Source organism: Botryllus schlosseri, chromosome 11 (assembly GCF_051294905.1).
Source record: "Botryllus schlosseri isolate E-star chromosome 11, Bs_hap1, whole genome shotgun sequence".
In the NCBI taxonomy this organism is placed as follows: Eukaryota; Metazoa; Chordata; class Ascidiacea; order Stolidobranchia; family Styelidae; genus Botryllus; species Botryllus schlosseri.
The window spans coordinates 12,957,026-12,972,154 of NC_137246.1; the positions used below are offsets into that span (position 1 = coordinate 12,957,026).

The following is a 15,129-nucleotide window of genomic DNA, read 5'->3' on the forward strand; positions in this document are numbered from 1 at the left end:
TTTTGTATATATAACGACGTTTTCGGTCAGCATAAGGGCAGTCCTGTTCGGCCAAGGTTTTCTTGCGTTGTGCGTCGTGGCGCGGTAAAGGCTAACGCCGATATGCCCGGTGCCCATTTCCATAAATCTTGCGCATTTTTACTTGGGGATGAGTTCCCAAAAATCAAGATATTTGGCAGCATAAAATCACGCCTACAGCAAAATTGAAAAAGATGCATATATTTTCCAAAGAAAACTCTATAATTTATGCTAATTCACAAAATAATTTTGAGCCCCGTTCGAGCTCGCCCCCCACCCTTCATTGGGGGTTTGGCGTGTGGCAGTTACAGTCCGGTCTTTACCTATATCTATAGCTACTGCTCGTTCAACTGGTCGTAACGAGAACAGTTTACTCACGACTTTCCTGCAATCTTAATTAAAAACTCCAGACTCCAAGCCAAGCTAGTGTATTTTATTAATATAAATTTAATTTTTTGTCATAACTCGATTTCCTAATATTTTTGGGGGGCCGCAAGAAGGCTAGCTGGGGGCCGCATGCGGCCCTCAGGGCCGCGCTTGGGAATCACTGGTCAAGATAGTATGGAATGAGAAATCAGAAATCAAAGTCATCTTAATCACTGTCTTACGACTATAAAGTAATAAAATTGACTGAATCGCAAAATCTTATGGCTATGCTGCAGGGAGGCTGTACAAAGTGGTCTCACGGTTGCGTGGTAGCGAACCTTTTGGCCAGTATAAATCGACCAAAAATTTGTTCATACTCAAGTTAAACTAGCTATATGCGGAGGAATCTCGGCTGAAATATAGTCAGGGAGCTTTAAAAGTATCTGAATAAGCCTGTAAGAAAGCTTTATTGCGATGGCTATAGACAATACTCCCTATCTTTAAAATTTGTTGACTCTTAAAAAATTACGTCAGCTGATCTGTACTACTTGGACGTATTGGGAGAACAATGCTATATCCAAATCAACTAACTTATGTTCTCACAAGGTCACTGGTTTCGACGATAGTAGATTAATGTGATTCGAAGTTATCAAGAAACATACTTCACTGCAGTGAAGTAGTGAAGTAGTGAAGTAGTGAAGCAGTGAAGTGAAGTGAAGTTGGGGCATGGAACCATAGGCCAGCGTACCTCTTCTCTACAAGGAATTATTAGTGGTACTAGCACAGGGGTCGGCAACCCTCGACACGCGTGCCATTTCTGGCACGCGAAAAGATTTTTCATGGCACGCCAAATGATTTGATGCACACAAGATATTATAACCATGTCTTTACAAAAAGTGAATCAGAGAAGGTTTTTTTAAATGTACAAAGCTCGTAGGCGACCCAAAATTATTTCGTAAATCAACATAAAATAGAGTCTTTTGAGGCAGAATTACTGGAGTCTGATTTCTTGATTACAATGTGGGAACCCCGCCCTCATCATCAGCATTGGTTTATTAGCAATTTTTATCAGTTCAATACACCACAAAAATGCGATACCATGAAAAGATAGGAAGGTGTCGAAGTTACTTGGAGTAGTCTATGGAATCAGACACCCACCTTGGCCTAGGCGATGTAAGGAGGAGGCATGCACAGTGAATGAAAAGTAAAGAAGATAGTATTAGAAAAAATAAAGCGACAAGAAATGGGGCTGCATGTCATGGAAAGCGAGATTGATAGGTCAGTCGTAGTCCGGTAATCTTGAGGATGGACTAGTATTTATTTAGTAGTAATTGCTTGTATTTCGAATTGAGTGTGGACATGCTCGTCGACATTTTATATGCATAATATACAGAAATGAGTCCACCCGTATTAGCAACTGAATGAACGGCAACCTAATATCATACGAAACCGTTCGGACGCTTTAGCGCAGCCTGCGGGAGCGCGACTAGTATATTAACCGGCATTTCGGCGCTGGGTATTTTCACGCTAGGAGACACGACATAGGCATAACTTTCGGGCAACATGCGACCATGCGACTCCGTGCGGTGTGTGCGCTGTTAAAATGATTGGCGGTGATAAGGATTAAAATAACCGCCGCATGTTGGCCAAAACGTTCGATATAAAACGATTGATATGCCGACTGTACATGCGTCGAATAGTAAATGCGCCCGTGCTCGTGCAGCATTAAATGGTTCTTTACTTTGGTGTCGACATTTCACACAATGAAGCAAAGAGTTTTCTGCTGATTCTTCTACATTGCGCTGCTGGGGCATAGTGGAGAATTCAGTCTACAATGACCGGTAATAAACCAATGATGATGACGTGTCGTCGCCTAATCGTAATTTTTGCGATATCTTCCGCAATTGATGGTCAAAGTTTGGCCTAAAGATATTAAGTGGAAGTTGTACAGGTACAGTCAAGACATGATATCTCAGTGATACTTCCGCTAGATAGATGAAACAATAAATTAAACGGAACTGAACCGAAGTGACACCCGCGTAAACCGTCAACTGAGTGATACATGCGATACCTGCGATACCTACGCACACCCACCAGTGGGGTCATTTTGAGTGACAGATTAGTAGCGCGGTACTTGGATTAAATGTAGCTTGTCGCGTAAGCTGAACGTTAGGGTTGTTCAGAATTGACCGACTTTCAAAAAGTCTTGGTTTTCAGTCCGTTTCCCATGCCTTATACCTTAAAAACAAATTCTGGCAACTTTTTTTTGTAATTCATACCCTGCATCCGTGTGCACATTGAGCTGGAAGAATAGCAGCTGAAAATAGGGGATTCCCCTAAAATCTGAGTGTCACAATTTTACCTAGCCTAGTTAAAGCGACATATAACATGGATTTATGCAGCTGTTGCGGTTTGGAGTGCTACAAAACCCCACTATATAAGGCATTCCTAGTTCAGGATATCATTTCCATGTCCCACACTGCCTTAGAACTGCTCAAAACTACCTAAAACTGATAGTCATTTTGTTGGATCACATATCCTACACCCCTCAAACCTACCCGGCACTGTTCATCAATTTCCTGGATCCCCATGTGCAAGAATACAACTGTAAATGTAACATCCACTCATAGCCACATAATAAACATCACAGGAAACGAAAAAATAAGGCAAAGAAAGTGATCAACTTGGCAAAATATTATATAAATCGGGTGGATGAAATGGTTGCTTTCGAGAAATCTGCATATCTGTTCCGGTGATCTTCCACAGCTTGTAGGAGGCTCGCTCGCTGTTTTTTGTCATCCGTTATGAACGCAGCATAGTCGGTATTCAATTTTACCATACGCTCTGCTGCATCATTAACTACTTCAACAGTATTCACAAATTCTTGAGTAGTCACGAAATCCGGATCAGTATGCCATTCCGAAACTGGAAGACTTAACCAATCATGTTCCACATGTATAGCATCAAATAGAAACCACGATTCTGGCCCTATCAAATCGACCATACTCATTGACTCAGAGACAGAGATCAGACTGAGAGGCATACCTCTGCGAAATTTTTCAGGGATTGGCATTTTCAGCAATTTAGCAGCCATCGCTTCCTTCAGTTTGTCAGGAATCTTTGGATTAGCCGAGAACATGGTAAATACCACCATTTCCTCAGTTAGATACCAATGATGTTTTCGCAATTTCTTGTATGCCATATCAGCAACAGTGAGATCGCATAATGAAAAGTTTTTCATGTCATGAAGGAATTTGAGATCATTCCAAGGTGCGTCACATGCAATACCATTTTCAACTAAGCTGGAACATAAAACAAAGCAATGAATGTATTGATTCGTTCCAACTTTTCAATGAACTCTTCAGAATAGTCCATTTGCTCACTCCACATGAACATTTTTTGACAGTACAGGACTTGACTCATCCATCTAACGCTATGAGTAGCACCAGGCTTGCGAAAACGATGATCAACATATTTGTCATCCAAAATCGCCAAGGTGCATGTTGCACATTCTCTGTAGTCATCTCTTATCAAGACTTCTTTCTGCTTTCCATCATTGGGTTTCATCAGTGGAATTATTTCTTGCTTTGCTTCATCAGCTTTCATCGCCAACCAGCTGCCTTCAATAAACTTCAGCGTTTTATAGCTTCTTGATTTATCAATATGTTTCCACTTCTTCTTGAAGGTATTACAATCCGTGTTTCCAGGGCCTGTGGTTGTCGATCCAAACAAACACTTCCAAACCTCTCGAATGACCAGTTCATAAATATGATGGCGACAGGCATTGTAGAAAACTTTCCTGTTAATCAACTCTTCAAGTAACGGAACCGCACCTTTGTTTTTACCAGTGTTTGAGGATGTTGTGTCAAACACAAGAGCTCTAACAGATTTCGTTAAATTCCAAAGTTCCAGCAGTTGAAATGATGCATCAGCCTGTGCTTTTCCTGTAGCACTTTCCAAAGTTTGAATGCCAAGAAGTTTCCCTTTCTTAAATGTACCGGAATACGCAGACGATGCGAGCACTGCCAACGCCTCAAATTGATATCCTAGACGACTATTAGTGAGCTTTCCATCCCAGTGCAATGCAATGTGCTCTGGTGGATTGGTGGATATTTTTTCAAAGATAGATTCGGAAATTTTCAAACAATTGGCAATGCGTCATGAATAGGTCCCAGATCTTGAAAGATGGAAGTTATTAGGGTTGCCATCGAAAGCTTTAATCAGTGCTGCAGTTATCATGGTGGCGGCATTATCACTGACTTTCAAGCGATCAAAAACCTGGCATAGGTCTTCGTCACTGAATAGGTTTACAGGAGCTTTTAGAGTCACAAATTTAGCGGAATGACCAGATGTCGACTGTGCAAGTTCAAAATCAGTGCTGTGAGAAGTGTCAGCTACCTGTGAAGATATAGATGAGCTCTCTGTAAATTCACCTTCGCTACTTGATGCTGGTGCAGACTCTCTTGCACTCATGGTCCGTCTCTTTTGTTGCATGATTTTCGCTTTCAACACTTTATCTTTGCCACCGATCGTTGCTAATCTCGGACCCCTTTGATCCTGATAAAATGCTATGTCTTCACGTTTTTTATCGTCAGAAAGAAGTCTACTTGCTTCAATTGTCGCTATCGCGTCAGGGGCTCCTATATCCCATAGCCTACTCAGTTTGGCTTCAAAGTCGCTCTGTTTTTTTGATACATATTGCCGGCCTGCAGTTTTCTTTAGTGACAGCCATTGTTTCCATACTGTTTCCAATCTTTTAGTGGCCTTGACTTTTGTGATAGTGTTTATGCCAGCAATTAACCAAAAACCGATCACTTCATCTACTGCGATCTGGATGTGTGACTTGACTGGTTCATTTTTTAAAAATGAATGCTCTCTCAGGTGTAGCACATATTGCATAACTTGCCTCAGAGTGGGCAACTTCGATCCCGTAATGGCTTCCTCAGATGGCCCAATTAAGAAATGCTGTGTCTGCGATCGTGTTCTTCAAGTTTTCTTCGGTACTGCTTCACTAGATGACGATTTTCTTTTTTTATCAGACATTTCGCACTACAGCTAATCCTAGAAAAACAGATATACATAAACTCAGTCAAGCAATAAAAAACAGTGGAAAACATTTCAGTTCTTTTAGAGTTTTAGGTCGAACACATACTGCATAACTTGCACAGGAGTAGCCAGATTAGATCCAGTTATAGATTATCGAAGATAGTTATTCCTAAATTGGAAAAACTCATACCAGTATATTGATATCTTGGGATATAACAAAAAATTTAGAGCAACCGACTGGCGGTTTTCCCCAGTCATTGGAATAGACATTTGCAAGCTTTGTTTCTATCCCAGTAGAAAGGAAAAGAGTATCAGGTCTATTATATCAAATAGTTGTATACTGCTATAATACTATGTTCAATAATCACGCGCTAAACTCGCTAATAGCATGAGTCAAAACGCCGCCTGATAAGTCCTGCACCTCTATCGTAAACAGTAAACACAGTCCATCAACAACAAAGCAGCAAGGCACCTGACTAATCAATGATCCCCGTTTCACAGCCGTGCTCAGCGCTTCATCAGCGCTAGAACATACGCGTCACGTCAATGAGAACACACGCCATTCCTGTCGAGTCACTGACAACGGGGGAATCCCCTAATTCCGAAGAAATTTTTAGGTGCATGAGAAAACGGCAATGTGCACACGGATGCAGGGGATGAATTACAAAAAAAAGTTGCCAGAATTTGTTTTTAAGGTATAAGGCATGGGAAACGGACTGAAAACCTAGACTTTTTGAAAGTCGGTCAATTCTGAACAACCCTACTGAACGTGTTGCTAAAAATTTGACATGCTTGCACTTGAACGGTACTGGCCTAGGTAGTGACTCTGCTGGAGGACTGCAAACATGGTACAAATCGTATTAAAAAAATCTGAACTGGTGGAAGAGTGGTTGTTACTGGAACTGCAAGGTGAGCTCGTCTCTCGGTATGAAAACGGATTTGCAGGAAATGTGCTTGGAGACCTACATTTTTCCAAAACTGGCGAGCCGTTGTTGATCATCGGACATCATATTCTGCAAGGAAAAATTTCAGACCTCGAGAAACCTTACGGCGTGATGTTGCCCGCTGAAAAATCCGCTTTCTCGGCAAGTGACACTACAGAAGCAGAAGCTGAGAAGAGATATCTTATAAAAGCAGTAATCAAACGGAAAATTATATTTAAAAACCGCCCGAAACCAATCATTACTCATGTGCCTAAGCACATATGATCCGGATGGAACCTTGAATGGAATATGTAACATAGCAACATTGCATACTGGCGATCCGATACTGCACTGGCAATAGTGGCTGGCATCCCAAACAATCAAACATGAGTTCGGATTGTACCAGTTGATGAATTGAAGAACACACTCTCTGTTGGAATATAGAATTCTCCATATAAAGCTGAGCAGTGACATGATGACAAAAAGTATAGATGCCAACTGTTCATTTATTTCCAAAATTTGAAACTATTGTATCAGTGGCATTGAACTGGTGTATCGCGAACACACATGGCTCTATTGACTGCATTTGGCCACACGCTTGATTATATAAGAAAAACTGACTGTCTTCTTTATTGAAATCAACTTCTAAAACTGTGGGTTTATGAAAGCCCGATGCAAAATCCCCGTAGTAAAGTATTATAGTGATACGACTCTTGATATATATACAAAGTAGCCTACATATGCTATCTCTCCTAATTGCTGAATATTACCCCTGCCATCCACAAATATTTAGATTATTTCAACATGGATACATTATTAAATAGTAACCTATCGATCATGTCCGCTAAGTACCAAACTAAAATCAGTGGGGCGATTTTTTTTTACATAAAAAACAGAACATTTTGACCTAAAAAATGAAAATTTTGACATTTTTTACTCTAAAAAGCTTAATTTTGACCAAATTTGACCTAGCGTATGTATATTAGGTGTTTTCCCACATAATGTTAGAATTGTACTACTTATCTTCATTTCTGGTTGGAACTGTCTGTCCTTACTAAGGAGTGGCCTTGAAAAAACTGTTTTGCCTCAAAAACTGACAAATTTTTACACAAAAAAACTTTATTTTAATGAAATCTGGCCCTATGAAGAATTCCAGTAGTTGCATTACGCATTATGGTAGAAATAATTTAATAAATTTTGTACTTCAACAAAAGATACTTTCCTACATTCTTCGGTAGAAAGTGTCTGTCCTTACTAAGTTGCTTGCCAAGAATGAAGAAAGAACGTTCAACAGCAGCAGTTGTTGGCTGACGGCACTGAAGTTGTCCGTACAGTGCTGGTGACAAACCGTGTTGCTTCATTCTGGCAATGGTGTCTACATTACAATTTTTCACCATGCGCTTCTTGATATAAAAACCATGCCATGCCTACACAGTCTTGCTTCAGTTGGGATGTTGCGGTACATTGAGCATAACACCATGTCCACCTATTTGTTTCATTTGAATGCTCATGATTCACAGTGGGCCGTCTTCAACAGTAGGCCTATAAAGTAGGCTACAAGCTGTAAAATTTCAAATAATAAGTTCACCAACAGTGCAAAATCTACGATAAAACGAAATGTAGGTTGCAAAAAAGTTTCAAATTTGTAAACAATTTTGACATTTTTTGACCTAATTGTGACTTTTTTTGACATGTCAAAAAAATCGCCCTAAATAGCAGTTCAGTGAATGATATAAGTTCAAATCTAAGGAATTTTGATCATTGATGTTAAGATTGCTTGCAAACACAGGTATTTCACAAAAATCTTTATAGCGTAGAACCTTGAATAATCAAGGTTTGCATACCAAACACGAACATTCACACCGTCCCTGTTCATAGGATTAATATTCAGATTTCATACTTGACTTATGTTTGGACTTGGAATTAATAAAATTGGCAAGGAAGTCGTCCTGCCTCGTGCAATTTATCATAGTAAAGGTACACGGTACAGGGATGCCAGCCAGTAGTGACCAGTAATACTATTTAGGATGCTGATCGCAAGGGTAAAGGCAGTGCGTATAAGATAGAACTGCCGTATTCATGTATGAGACTTTCATATCAAGTGTCTATAAAATCCATCAACTGCACCTCTGTAAAGGATTTTTTAATAGGTGATTGGATTGTTGAACCAATTTTGTGTTGATTGTATTCATACTTCGCTGTTATTATTAACAGTAGCAAATACACCGAATTACTTATAACATGTTTTGCTGTGTAATAAATGTGGAGCTTTGTTCAATAGAAGATACATAATGGATAGTGTAGAACTACAGCAATATACCCCGATGTCTGTCACACTATCTTCTATGTTGCGAGATTGCGGTGAATGTTATAAATTTTCAGAAAACTTTTCCATTAAATTATTCAACTTGAAACTTATACATGCGGTTGATGCAGAGAGCTGGGCCGAGGTAATGAAGTACTTCTACGTTTTTGTAGTGCTCATGTAGTTTTACAATACTGGCAGTACTTGAGTAAATCGAATTTCCCTCTACTTTGCGATTTACTTACTATTCACTATTTATTGTTTGTCAAGTAGAAGTAGTCTGTTCTTCCTGCCAGAGAGAAAAAGAGAGGACAGGGACTGTTTCATGGAGCACCAACAAGAATTTGGTTTTCATAAAAGTTGCGTTAAGTCGTGCTTCGTGCAAAAAGAATATATAGTGAGAAATATTTTCACGAAAACACCAGTCAATACTATGCATGGAGCGGGTTGCTTTCACTCAGCGTTGTCCTTATGACGGTTCGCGAAACGAGCAGTGACATTTTCTGAAACGGGTAGCTGGAGTATAAGCAAAACTTGAGAAATGTTGATCCATTACAAAGCTAACATTTGCTTCCCATGACGCGGTCGAATTCTCATACTGTGGAAAATTTATTTCTGCTGGGATGTAGCAGGACGAACCCAGCTCTATGCAAACTCCGCATAGCTCAAGTTTCCAGCTTCTGAAAGTTCACATCTGAGCGCATTTCTGACTGCTTTTCACAACTACTTACTGGAGTAGATTTAAATCCAGCCATTTCTACTTGAAGTAGTTTTCGATTGCTTTTAAAAACACTATATCTAGCCTACTCCTAGTTTCCTACATCGATAGATCTATATAACTTTATGGTTTCCTGAAAGCATATCCACTAAGCACATGCCATGCCTCTGCGGAGCCTTCTCTGTAGTACTCTGAAAGAGTATAGAAGTAGGGCCTACTTCGTTACTGACCACCTCTGTCAAAGTGCTACCCCATTTTTCACGGCATATAGTAACTGTGTTACTTATGCTTGATCATATGTTGGAACTACAATGTCTGAGCAATCCAATCACACAACATGTTCATTCTTCTGCAAGATCGTGTTGTTGTACTTCTGTACATAGATTTACAATCAACACTAGATGGTGGAAAACTCGCATGCGATACAGAATCACTAGAGTTTATGTAGTTCAACATGGGCCTGCAAGCCCCCATATGCCTACTGCACCAGGGATATCTAGTTCTAGATAACCCTGCTACTGGGCAAGAGAACGTTAAGCCGGACTGTAAGGCAGCGAATGAATGGGGAGATCTGTCCTGCAGATATTGATTTGTAATATCAACTTCCATCATATTTGATAGCTGGGTGTGAATAGACACGTTTCCATTGCAGGATAATGCAACCCTCCCAATACTTCAGCTATCAACGGATTTTTAGTTTCCCAAGTTTATTTGGCAATGCCCATGCTCGACGAACAATTGAACACATTACATACAACATTGCTTATAGGCCTATATTCTGCATCGCTTTTTGGCATCGTGGTCTCTGATGCATTGTAGTTCCTAATTGTTATGGAAGCCTTACGCAATCAAACGTCATTCCTTGTTTAGGTCTATAATCAGACCTAATAAATACGATGTAGCGTGTATGCACGATAACTGAACCGATTATAGTATATTTTAAAGGGAGAACCCGTGAGTACACTCATCGCATCGCAAACCAGTCATGTGAAATCTGCATTCACATTTGACAAAGCCGCTGGCGACGTCGCGAATCACAGCACCTAGGTTATCCGCAGTATCGTAGTCAATCAACGATTCGAACTGCGAAAGAAGTACATCCAAAGCGCTGAGGGTTACTACATCGTGAAGAAAATTGTCTGCCGTAATGTCCTCCAACAATTCAGTTAGATCTCCCTCTTCTTCGTGAAACTTGTGTTCGGCGTTCTAGATGCACAAAAGAATAAGATCCCCTCTATGCCTTTTAGAATATCAATATCTTAATTCATTATAAATAAGGGCTATACAAAACATGCCCGCGAAGAATTATTGAGCGAACCGCATATATTTGCTATTTTGAATCATATGAGTCATTTAAAACAAACGGTGTTTTAAAACACTTTGTTTAGAACATGTTTAAAACAGTGTTTTAAACAAAATCCTTTTAAAAATATCGTGTTATTTTAAGTTGTGAAAATATGGCATAATTGTGTAAATACTTTCCAGAAACGTGTTTTATGAGCCTACGGACAAATACCCCCTATATAGCAGACTTGAATCGCCGATATGGGATTGTTGGAAGCCTAAAAACAGCAATAGTACAGATATTTCGTCAAAGGATCTATATTTACCCTCTATTTCCAATTGTCAATGTCACAATTGAAAGTTCGCGACGTACTGGTTTCAAATAAAATAAAATAAGAAACATGTTTTAAACAAGGGTGTTGTTTTAAACATGTTTGTTTTAAATTGATTTTTGTTTTAACTGCAACCTTAATTGTTACGGTCATCAACCGTCTAGTAGGCTTTAATTCTTAGATACTTCGTGGACACAAGATAGGCAAGTCACTTCAATCTTATCCGAGCCAGAGGGATTACGATCCAGTGCTGGCTGGAGCAAGATTTCATTTCTTTTTAACGTAACCTGACTCGATCCGGATTTTGAGTTTGCTTTGAAATTCGTTTTTTTTTTGCTGCTGAAATTTGAAAAAGTCAGCATAGTTTTGATCGAATTTCTTTTCGGCCAGTGAATTTTAAATCGTCAGCCGGACCCGGATGGATTCGGATTAAGAAATTTGAGAATCCGTTCATATCTGATCCGGACTTTTAAAGGTGGTGTCGACGATAAGTCTCTAGATGAAAACAAATGTCCTATATTCTCGATAATCTGCAACAGTAGTGGGTCTAACACACGAATTCCAATCCATTTGTTTTTGTGCTGAGATTCTGCAAATCGAAAATCCAATTCTGGTCCACAGTATATATTATTGAATCCGAATCCGATCCAGTTTCAAGAATTATACAATGTCAAATTTCAATAGGCTAGGCTATTCTAAGCGGAGTTACGGGTTGAAATTTTCAAATTCGCGTGTTCATCACCGAAAGCATTATTTCCAATTTTTGAAGCCTACTTCTGTCAAGGGGTTGAATTCCCATTTACGACTGCCTAAGATGCTCCCTAATAAAGTCCATAACAAAGTCCCATCAGAACCTTCGGAAACTGGGTAGAATACACCCCACCCCGTCTATGCCTGCGAAGCTGAGACATATGTTTTGACGCATTGGATCCCTCACCAAATATGCTGTTCCTCATCGTTATTCAAACCTATTGTAGGCCTAAGATAGATTGAGCTTATTGTAGCCTACTATAATAGCCGACGAATAGGCTATAGCTACGTTACCGTGCACTCTGCACTCACGTGCTGTTTTATGGCTTCTTCCATTTCTGCTTCAAGTCTTGCGATCGATGACACGCCGATTTCCGAGAAGCTCTTGAGTGCGCAATGGCTGCCGTATAGGCATCCCATATAGGGGCAGAAAAAGTCGGTGACGTCGCCTATAAGTTTATCCAATTCCAATGCCGCCGCTTCCTTAGCTGAGCCTGACAGACAGATATGCTCGGTAGCGCACTTGCAATATACTCAACGTTAATTAATTGCTGAAAGTTGTAATATTTTTGGACCACCGGTATTAGGCGGAATTGTGTAGTAGCCCTACCTGATTTATTTGATTCCAGCCGAGCACTCGATTACGCACAGAAAATACCACATATCTATATACCATACAATTTTTGAAAATTTGGACAACCGCAAGGCCTACCATCATACCTAGCAAATGATGAGCATGATATCTCGCTCTCGGTGCTCTTGAACATAGAACAAGCCTTGATTGGGGTGGGAATTACTATCCCATGGGTTCAAATTTGCTTTTGGTGGCCTCACCCGTTTGAACAGCGAGGGACTTCGAGGAACGTGTTTCAGAAGTAAATTTCACTTGCAAATAGCGTTCTTCTCAAGAGGTGGTCGTTAACGAAGTAGTTCTAGGCTACTTCTTCAGAGTACACAAGTTTTTCCTAATTGTACTTCTTACTCAGGCGGTTATGGACCACTACAACTCGAACACTTTTTGGGCAAAACTGCTTACATTTTACAATTTGGATTTTGAAAAGTAGAAAGGCATGCTTTTATGAGTGAAACTGAAATTTTCATAATAAGAACATGGCGTTACTCAAAACTATAAGTAATTAGTAGGGCAAGTTTTTGTTGTAGTTAAATCCGTGAAAGGTTGCACTTATTTTTCACAAAAGTTGCACTGCAAAGTTTCATTTATGGACAAGTTCCTTGAAATTATTAGGGTATGAGATAGTCGAATCGAGCCGTATCGAAGGCACTGTAGCAAAACTCAGAGTTAGCGACTTCAACAAAATTAATAGCCTAAAAAAATGTCCCAGAGGAAATATAATTTCCGGCGGTCTAGCCTGAATGTAGCCTACGTCTAATGGTAATCAGAATAGACCTCAAATTTAAATGACAGTGAAGTATAATCAAGCGATCTATTTACATATTGTGCCAAATAGTTTCAGTAAAAAGTTTGTTGCATGAAAAATCGCAAAAGTTGCTAAAAGTCGTATGAAAAAATTGAGAAAAATTGCAAAAAGTTGCGATATAAGATTCTTCCAAACAGCTTAAAACACCATATTACATAACTTCTGATTATTTAGGAAACTGCCAGAAGCTGTGAAAAAGTTGCAAAAGTTGCAAAAACTTGCCCTATAGTAGTTAGGTTTTATATAGTAATACAGTATGCATACCTATGTCCGTGACTATTGGTTCAAACTTGTTGTGCGCCAATTTATCCAGTTTGTTCTTCAAGGTATGTGCGAGACCTGCATAAAGAACATTTTTAATCTTCCCTATTTTCGAAACTTAAAGATATGCTACTATATCTGCTGATAAACCACTGTCAATTTCGTAGATCACCTAACAACCTACCTAATCAGATCAATATAGATACAATATATATTTGACCTATGACATATCGGGCTGAAACCCATGCGGCCGCGAGGGAAAACTGCATTTACCACACGATGTTAATAGCAATGATGCTAATCGTACAAAGCTTCTATGCAAAACACAATTCGAATTCACGGTATTGTCCATTGCAAAGGAGGAATCTAGTTTGGTACACATAGGCCGATTCAGTGATGGGAACAAGTCACTACGACGATGGGCTGCGATCATTATTGAGCCGTCTCGACGAGTTACTACACATTTCGAATCAAGTCAATTTGAATGATTCAATGCATCAACGCAATGGTACTAGCATAGGATTTCTATGAAAATCTGGGGAAATTGTTTATAAACAATTTTGGTTGAACTGCTAGGCCGCTATAAGGTTTCTAAAATTCCGAACTCCGGGATTATTGTATAGTTGTCAAATGGACAAAGCGATAACGAAGCAAAAAAGGTCTGAAGAATGAATCCACACTGCTATGGTGACTCCTTGTTTCGTTGTAATATGCCGACATTAAGTTGTAACTCAAACTTACCGAAAACGCCATGGCTTATGCCTAAATGTGCTCCCTCGCTTTCAGCCGTGATTACAGCGATCACAAGACACAACTTTAAAGCTATCGTCATATTTCAATATTAAACCAAATACTTTAGACACGTAAAGATCATAAATCACCCCAATACAGTAGACTGTTTCGAATCCAAATGATGGTGTATCCTCATTTACAACTAACTTTAAATGCAACTTGTATTTGTCACCGCGGCCGGAATTGCGCCCGACGGAAGAAACAGTTCCTTTCATCGTACCAAGCCGCATTTCCGCAACGTATAAGGTAGAATATATTATTCATAAGTTCCTGACCAGAAGCGATATTTCAATTGCTATACTTTTGCATCAACTTTCGCTTCATTCGTGATTGTGATTTCGTTTACGAAATGCTCTTTGTGAGACGAAGCCATGTACGACATATATTGCAATATTACATGTGGTAAACTACAAATTCATTTGTTTATAATTATACAAATGGGAGCATAAGACTTATGGTATGATTGGATGCGATAAATAATCCAAGGAAACTTTAGACACAGACTTGGTTTAAACAGCAGTATGTAGCAATAAATTGGACATAAAATTTACTGTCAGATATAGGCCTACGCCCAATGCCTCATTCAGCTGTTCCATTGTTCCTTCAAGCCATTGAATGTTAACATGGAATGGCAACGACCGATTTTGCAGCTTCGTTCAGCTTCGCTTACCTTTTTAGCCCTTTCACCGGTTATCGAATATAGTTGAGAAATGATAGGAATTCGCAGCACCATGTCAGTTTGCAGTGGTCTGGCACCTGTCCTATATCTTTCTACTCACCACTGGTGTCTGTGTAACTATAGATCAGTGCTCTTCAACGTTTTTTCGTCGTGGTACACCCTTTCAACATTTACTCAAAACTCGTACACCCCTGCTCACATAATGCACAGATTTCG

At 39.6% G+C, this 15,129-nt stretch overlaps 3 protein-coding genes and 1 long non-coding RNA gene across 4 annotated transcripts in view; all 4 read right to left on the reverse strand.

The window, feature by feature from the left end:
• Positions 1-15,129, reverse strand: part of LOC145449604 (uncharacterized) — a 353,567-nt gene that overhangs the window by 96,128 nt on the left and 242,310 nt on the right. The window lies entirely within an intron of this gene.
• Positions 1-15,129, reverse strand: part of LOC145449595 (uncharacterized) — a 125,568-nt gene that overhangs the window by 91,529 nt on the left and 18,910 nt on the right. The gene's annotated exons all lie outside the window — the stretch shown is intronic.
• Positions 1-15,129, reverse strand: part of LOC145449605 (uncharacterized) — a 166,763-nt gene that overhangs the window by 45,086 nt on the left and 106,548 nt on the right. The gene's annotated exons all lie outside the window — the stretch shown is intronic.
• LOC145450300 (uncharacterized) lies at positions 10,067-14,376 on the reverse strand. The gene is made up of 4 exons (XM_080328813.1): positions 14,184-14,376; positions 13,446-13,520; positions 12,055-12,236; positions 10,067-10,582 (listed from the first exon to the last, which is right to left on the reverse strand). Exons 1-4 carry the CDS (start codon positions 14,272-14,274, stop codon positions 10,316-10,318), a joined length of 615 nt encoding a protein of 204 aa, XP_080184939.1. The 5' UTR covers positions 14,275-14,376; the 3' UTR covers positions 10,067-10,315.

Coding starts and splice junctions, on each gene's coding strand:
- LOC145450300 (XM_080328813.1), bottom strand. CDS start 14,274: ATGACGATAGCTTTAAAGTTGTGTCTTGTGATCGCTGTAATCACGGCT. Junction 12,237..13,445: donor ACCAATAGTCACGGACATAG/GTATGCATACTG, acceptor TCTGTCTGTCAG/GCTCAGCTAAGGAAGCGGCG. Junction 10,583..12,054: donor AAGAAGCCATAAAACAGCAC/GTGAGTGCAGAG, acceptor TTGTGCATCTAG/AACGCCGAACACAAGTTTCA.